The sequence below is a fragment of the Hippocampus zosterae genome, chromosome 1 (assembly GCF_025434085.1).
Source record: "Hippocampus zosterae strain Florida chromosome 1, ASM2543408v3, whole genome shotgun sequence".
Classification (NCBI taxonomy): Eukaryota; Metazoa; Chordata; class Actinopteri; order Syngnathiformes; family Syngnathidae; genus Hippocampus; species Hippocampus zosterae.
In genome coordinates this window covers 8,485,575-8,493,084 of record NC_067451.1, presented here as the reverse complement: position 1 = coordinate 8,493,084, position 7,510 = coordinate 8,485,575, and the positions used below count along the sequence as shown (strand labels likewise).

At 48.0% G+C, this 7,510-nt stretch overlaps 1 protein-coding gene across 5 annotated transcripts in view; it reads right to left on the bottom strand.

Annotated features, from left to right (window-relative positions):
• Nucleotides 1-56: 56 nt before the first annotated feature.
• si:dkey-172j4.3 (diacylglycerol kinase eta) overlaps nucleotides 57-7,510 on the bottom strand; it is a 31,076-nt gene continuing 23,622 nt past the window's right edge. For 2 of the 5 annotated variants that reach the window (XM_052065830.1, XM_052065839.1), the window contains 10 exons: nucleotides 7,386-7,493; nucleotides 7,179-7,292; nucleotides 6,884-7,018; nucleotides 6,503-6,666; nucleotides 6,267-6,372; nucleotides 5,929-6,018; nucleotides 5,732-5,845; nucleotides 5,542-5,650; nucleotides 4,265-4,327; nucleotides 57-2,261 (listed from right to left, as the gene is read on the bottom strand). In XM_052065830.1, coding sequence (XP_051921790.1) covers nucleotides 2,209-2,261; nucleotides 4,265-4,327; nucleotides 5,542-5,650; nucleotides 5,732-5,845; nucleotides 5,929-6,018; nucleotides 6,267-6,372; nucleotides 6,503-6,666; nucleotides 6,884-7,018; nucleotides 7,179-7,292; nucleotides 7,386-7,493 — 1,056 coding nt within the window. In that variant the 3' untranslated portion in view covers nucleotides 57-2,208. Of the gene's footprint in view, nucleotides 2,262-3,286; nucleotides 3,774-4,141; nucleotides 4,328-5,541; nucleotides 5,651-5,731; nucleotides 5,846-5,928; nucleotides 6,019-6,266; nucleotides 6,373-6,502; nucleotides 6,667-6,883; nucleotides 7,019-7,178; nucleotides 7,293-7,385; nucleotides 7,494-7,510 lie in introns of those variants that run through there. The other 3 variants (XM_052065848.1, XR_007962446.1, XM_052065855.1) reach the window with 3 other exon arrangements.

Here is a 7,510-nt window from a genome sequence, read left to right as displayed (position 1 = left end):
ATACTTCATACTTGACCATAAAGTTAATTTAAAACTTTGTATCTCAATTCAAAAACAAAATCTGACGTTGAAAAAAACGTTGTTTTGTATTTGTAAGACTGAATATGAAAATAAACAAAATTTAATTTTCAGCGAGGATCAAATACAGTTTCAAAGAAAAAAAAGGTATAGCGTTTCAAATTCAGATTGTACAATTCAGATTCAGTTATTCAATATGATTCAGAGTAAAATATACAAATCCATCCATTATCCGAACCACTGACCTTCAATTCACGTAATTCAAATTCAGTATAAACTATTTAAAAGTTATTCACGTTTAGTTTTTGGTGGCAAATATTCCAATGACTCATTGGTGAGCGGCAGCAATCCCTTACCTGAAGGATTCACAGATGACTCACCAAACACACATGAGACGTTTGAATCAGGCCTATCATCCAATGCTCATGTAGGGGGCAGTGTTGTCTCAGGGAAAGCGGCTTAACCAGCACTGTATATGAAATAACTCATTTGTCGCTCCTTATTCTAAAGACCTCAATTAATAATTCAATAGGGAAAATGACATGACATTTGTTGGTGCCGGCAACATCTTTAGACAAACGGAACAGAATTAATAACGCGAAATTTTCAGTCAGGCATATTGCAAGAAGAAGCAGACGCACCAATGTTTTTTTTCCACACACACCATTAAATCCGTTTAATCTCTGAAGCTTCTTTTTTTGTTACACGCCGTGGCGCACTACAGAGCAGACAGAACTGGCAGCCGCGCGCACATTGCGGGATCATCTGCAACCCCCGTTAAATGACATAAAAACAATCATTTATCAAAATTAAATATGCATAAGCTTTCGTTTAAAGACCAAACGCACACGTTGCAATCATATATTCAAAACAAGTCGATGATACCATTTCAAAAAAAGTTACACGGTCTTGTACACAAACAGTTAATGAATCAAGCTTTGGCTTCAAACTTCATCTGGTGAACATGGTTAACCTTTAGTTTACATGTCGGACCGGTGCGACAGCTGACGAAGGAGCAGCGGGAGGAACGACACGCATCACACGTCATCAACGGGCATGCGTGCGCGTGTGTGTTCGTCTCACATCTTTTATAAATACATTTTTATATTCTTCACCTAGTTTGACACACGGATGTAAACACGCATGCATTCGCATACTGCCCCCCCCAACCCCATGAAGTAGTCTGTAAAGTGCAAGGCAAGACACAGTTAACTTGAAATGAACGCCACGTTACCCCTCCAAATTGCCAGGAGGGCGTCCTTCGACTTGGCACAACACCACAAAAGCCTCGAAAGGCGAAAAGGCGGCAGCATACTTATGGATGCATTCGCAGCATCCGACCACAGCAGAGCGAGCGAAGGAACGCTCGAGCATGAGTGGAAACAAGCATATTCCTGATAAGAAATTAATACCACGCAGTATGATTTTTTTTTGTTTTGTTTTGTTCGCCCCTCAACAACAAGCATCTACTTATCTGAAACACGCTTCAGGCAAGTTTAGTTTGACTGTTCGGCCTCATGAGTTCTCCCCTCCCGCTCATGAAGGCAGCAAAAAGCCGCAAGAGAATTTGGGAACCGCTGGCAAAGCAAAAGGCTCACGTTTGGCGCGTTACATCTACAATCAGCTGTTTGTTAGTCAACCCATTGACCTCTTGAGTACCTGCTGAGGCCACGACAAGCAAAACAAACTAAGAACCACTTGAATGAACCTTGAATGTGCACGTTATCACTATTAGGATTCTTATCAGTAGTAAAGTTCACAGCTCAGCACACAAAATACATTCACCATCTTTTTTTTTTCTTCCTTTTTCTTATTCTCTTCACCCGCAACGTGTACGATTTTTCCGCACATAAGATCCTGTTGTCATGGAAGTCGTGCCCAAAAGTCTTTACTAGAATCTGAGGCCGCTTCCGTTCTCAGCGGGTCCAGAAAAAGATGGCTGCACTCGGCATGCAAGCAACAGAAACACTTTTGTTTCTGACAAAAAAATAAAATAAATAAAGACATTCGTTGTAGGCTTTCGATACCACGAGACTAGCAGACCCTTTCCGAAATCAAATGTACAGCAGGGAAACGCAAGACGTAGTGCTCATCACTCATCGGCGGCTCTCGGCGGTCAGGCCAGCGGGCGGGAGGAAGGAAGGTGTCTCGCCACCCGCGGCGGTCAAGGTGAGAGGCCGGAAAAGATCATCAGTTGCCCGAAGATTCTGCTTCAGGAGTTGCGCATTTGACGTCCGATGTTCCTAAAGCAGAGTGACGACAAACAATTAGAACCTCCAAATGGATGCTCGCTCCTGCACAACCAAAAATGTATCCCACAAACCGCTGGCAAAGAAAAAAAATGGAATCACAACTCTTAGAGGATGTTAATTGAGGTGTTTCAATTTGTAGAAATAAAGCAGGTCGCAGAAAGGAACGCAAAACTAAGGTCTTTTTAAAATGGAAACTCTTTGGCTTTAAGAAACGCAAAAAGAAATGGAGAAATCAGGTGTTAGTTGTCATGTTGCTGTTCTTGAGTGTCTTCGGAAAGGTGGCAGTGGAGGGCTTTTCCTCCAGCGTGCACACCTGCTGTCAATTTGAGCATCATGTTAAATCATGTTTTGAAGGATTTCCCAAGCGCCAAGTCGGCGTCGGATTATTGACCTTGTCGCCGCTCTCGCTAAAGTGTTATCTCGAGACCAGGGGGTGTCAAACCCATTTTCGTGGCGGGCCACATTTTTAGTTACCATTTCCCTCGGAGGGCCATTATGACTGAAATCATATCAAGAAGTCAAGAATAACAGTTTATTCAACTATAGTTGAAGTTACTGTAGTGAGGTGTTTAGCAACAACAAAATTTTTACAATGTCTCTCTTATTTATTACATGTGAGAATCTTAAATTTGGGTCCACATTTTAGCAAGCGTCATGGAAGTTGCCATGTTTCATTTGATTTCGCGGGCCACATAAAGTGAGGTGGCGGGCCGGATCTGGCCCCCGGGCCTTGTCTTTGACACCTGTGGTCGAAAGCACATTTAACATGATCAATTTCAACTCAGTGTTTCAATAAATATACTGTATATTGCATTGTACAAGTCATGGGTTTGATTCTGGCCTTCCTGTGTAGAGTTTGTTTGTTGTCCCTGTGCCTGCGTGTTCTCTGGGTTCTCCAGTTTTGTCCCACATTCCAAAAATAATGCTGGGTAGGTTAATGGGACACTCTAAATTGTCCCTAGGTGTGATTGTGAGCGGTTGTTCGTCTTAGGTCTGCCCTGCCAGGTCTGGCCCCCCCGTGCCTTGACTTTGACAGCTGTGCTCTGGACCGCTCAATCCTTTTTGCTCTCTTGTCTCTCGCCTTGTAAGTATTTGTTATTTTATCTTTGATTTCACTCATGTTATTGTTTTGAGGAACTGAACTCGACTCATTTCGTGTACAATCTCGGATTTTCGATTTTGGTATCTTTGCAAGCACTTTTTTATTAATGTATCGCTTCTCCTGGTTCGTTTTAACAAGTGATTTCTTGTTTATACTCTGTCAGTACGTTTTTTTTGTATTCAATAAATATTTTTGTCCAGATTTTTGTTTGTGTCTACGTTCGTGGGATGCGATCAGCAGTCACCCCCGAATTGTATTAGAATACTCGGACGCCGACGCGGGTCTTGGTAAATCCTTAAATACATGTCTTAACGTGATCAAATTGGCAGCGGGTGTGCACGCTGGAGGAAAAGCCCTCCACTGCCACCTGCTGGAAATGCACACAGGAACAGGAACATGACCTTAGTAACATTCATTCATTCATCTTCCGAGCCGCTTGATCCTCACTAGGGTCGCGGGGGGTGCTGGAGCCTATCCCAGCTGTCTTCGGGCAGTAGGCGGGGGACACCCTGGATTGGTTGCCAGCCAATCGCAGGGCACACATAGACGAACAACCATCCACGCTCACACTCACACCTAGGGACAATTTTTAGAGTGTTCAATCAGCCTGCCATGCATATTTTTGGAACGTGGGAGGAAACCGGAGCACCCGGAGAAAATCCACGCAGGCCCGGGGAGAACATGCAAACTCCACACAGGGAGGCCGGAGCTGGAATCAAACCCGGTACCTCTGCACTGTGAAGCCGACGTGCTAACCACTGGGCCGCACCTTAGTAACAGTGACATTTTTTTTCACGCCAAAACAGAGGGAAAAAAAACTGGAATCACTCAATCTAACACCCGCATCAGGTGCGAGCTGCTCGTTAGTCCGAGTCAACAGGCGTGATCGCACCTTGGAGATCCGCTGCAACGGGTGGACCGGCATGCATCGTGGCTCCAACACGAGAGACATCGACTGAAACAAAGGAGAGGATTGTCAAACTTTGTCAAGAAGGGGAATCATCAAGCAATTTAAAAAAAAAATTTCCAAGATGGCGCCTGACTAGGCAGCCTTCGGCAAGTGCTCTTCAAGAGCTTTGCTTTTTTGTTCTTTTTTGCTGTTTTTGTCTTTTGTTTTGTCAACATGTTGTTTGTTGTTTCATCGTGTGGACCTGATATGGACTGTTTTCAGCGTTTTTTAGTCCACGACATTCGTCATAGTGCTTGGTGGTTGCGCCTTCTCGGCAGCACGCCTGTACCAGCACAGATTTTGATTGGGAGCAATGTCGGCGCCATTGACTGTCCTGGGGCGCTTGTGTTTTTTGCGCCTGTAATGGGCAGCATTTTTCACAACCCCGATTTGTTCAGTGGATATGTCGGCGTTGTTGGACAGTCGGCGTTGGTGCGGCTGGATGGATGGCTGCTGAAGTTGAGGATGAGGAGAGAGGAGCGTTTGCGCAGAGCGCCGACGCGGATTTGGAACCAAGAGTCCAAATACACATTCCACAAGACGTACAAGTCCGTCTTGTGGTATGAAAGACTTTAAGGCAGAAAGTTGCCATTTGAAATCATTTTTGCACGCCTCCACCCCTACAAAAGTAAATGGAATGAGCATCCTCCGAGACTGGTGATTCCATAACGATTGCCTCAGATTGTAGGAACGGTATATAAACTTGCGGGCTAAAACATAGCGGAAAACGGCACATCTGCAATGTATGGCCCATCTATCATGTATGTATCCAAACACAGTAACGCTACGCTTTGATTGGGTCTGTTGGGGAGATATTTAGAAAAAAAAAAGTCCTGCGTACAGTCCGCCACTTAGTTTTGAATACCATCGTAGATTGCACAAAGCGCTCGTAGCCATTTTGTTGGGTCCCCGGTGGGCACGTGACCCCAATTTGATGTTGAGTATTGGATTTTGATGTCATATTGAAATTGACATCAGATGCCCGCAGGCTGACGTTCCAAAGGGAGCGGCGGATAAAACCCTGGCCTCTCAAAGCAGCTTGTGATGTAGCCGCACGTTATACCTCACCCGGCCACTAGAGGGAAGCAAATTAACATGCTCAAAGCAGTCCAACTTCAGCGACCGCAGCCATTGCCGTCAATTGAATATCGGCAGCGCTTTGAGGCTTCCCCAATTCGCCTGACAGATGAGTTTGAGTGTCTTGCGTCGGCCGTTCCAACCTGAGAGTGAGCTGTTGGACTTCTGCTTGTAGAGCTTCTCCTTCTCCCTCTTGGCCTTGGGCATGATCTTCAGCTTGATGCTGCTTTTACCGCTGGGACGCCCCGACTCCTGCACGCACACGCGATCATCCGTGTCATCGGAGCGCCGATGCACCCGCGACAAAATGCGCCGCGGCCCTTTTTTTTTTACCCCCTCGGCGCAGTGCATCAGCGGACAGATCCAGTGGATGTCGACCAGCTTGTGGAGCTCCGCGCTGAGGCTGTTCAGGGTTGAGCGCAGCTCCGCCTCCTCGGGGGAATCGGACTGAGGAGGAGCAGACGGAGACGCGGGGCGCGTCAGCGACCGGATGGCGAAAGGTGGCGGCGGCGTGCGGCCAGAGAGCTTACCAGATGTTGTCCATCCAGAAGCATGGTCGTCTCCGCTTGGAGAACTTTGCTGCTGTTGACGATTTCCACGGCTGTGCTGCGACTCAGAAACTGCCACAAAAAAAAAAAATTTTTTTAGTTCTCAAAAATGGAAACATAAACAGCCATGACACCCGTGTGCATTCGAATATGGTACGAAATCCACCCGGCGCGCCCGCGATGTGTCTCGGAATGAGCGCAGGACGGTTAAGACTTGCCACCCGACGGCGTCGCCGCACATGTCATGTACAAACGTGCATCGCGTGGGTCCAACGGGGGCCATCTGTCCACCCCGTCTGGACCCCATCTGGCACGCCTACCTCGGGGCTGGACAGCTTGGCCTCAGTCAGCACCATGGCGCTGGCGTTGACGGCGTGCGCCAGCTCCTGCTCCACCAGCTTGTGGGTCTTTGCAGTCTCGCGGATCCTGCGGGGGACGAAGAGCGAGAGCGGATGAAGATTTTATTTATTTTTTTCCCACTGGGTTGTCATGAGACGAGACCGCTAATCTCCCCGCGGGTGGGGTGGTGGTGGGGGGCGGAAGGGCGTTGACTGACTTGCTGATGAGCGTGTCGGCCACGATGCCCAGCTGCTGCACCTGGGCACACTCCTCCTCCGTCAGGTACTCCATGGACTGCTGCGAGTTGAGGCGGGGTCTGTTGGCACGGTCGCTGTCGACTTTTAATTTATCCTCCCACGACTTGAGCGTGCTCTCGAACGCCTGGCCGCACGCCGGTTGGGGTGTGGGAGGCGGACAGCAATAGACCGTGAGGATATTTCAAAAGGACATGTGAGGGGGTGGTTCGGCTGGGACACAGATGACCTCAGTTAGGTGAGGAGAACTCGGAAATAGCAATCGTCCTAACCTGAGAGCTTTCACCCCCCCCCCCCCAAAAAAAACCCGGCACCATCAACATACATGTGTCGTCTCAACCTACCCTGTCTCTCGTGAGCATCTGCGCTCGATTCTTGTGGAGTATCTTAACGATGCCCGGTGGTTGGATCCAGGCCTCGCCGTCCACTTGCACGGGGACGCCCTCCTCCCCCAAAATGGTGATCTTCACCTGGCGGCACTGAGCGCAAAATAAGACGACGTCAGCAGAAAAATCAACAAAGGCAAACCTAAAAAAGGTCCGTCTTAACTCATTCACTCCCAAAGACGTTTTTAAACGTCTTTTCAGACTCGGTCCATTTCAGACTGCTACTGAAAATTGCGGCGTGTGTGCGTGTCACCTGCGCGATCCGATGGTGTTGCAAATTGATGACTCGGGACACGGCCATCTGCATGCTGCCAAACACGGCCACCACTTCCAGTTTCTTGTCGTCAAAAGACGGAGCGCCAAAGTTCTGCGATACGAGCCGACAAAAAAAAAAGCCAAAGGGTGAACAAAGACGGACGGCCCTTCCGTTTTCGATCGTCCTACTCCCAGAGGTGCTCACGTTGTCCTCCTTGGTGCCCCCCCAGAAGTTGATGCCACCCGCGTAGCTGGGAATGTTGAGCACCGCCAGGCCCTGGAGGATTGGTAGCGGAACGGCGACGCCGTCGCACTGAACGGAGAAGATTG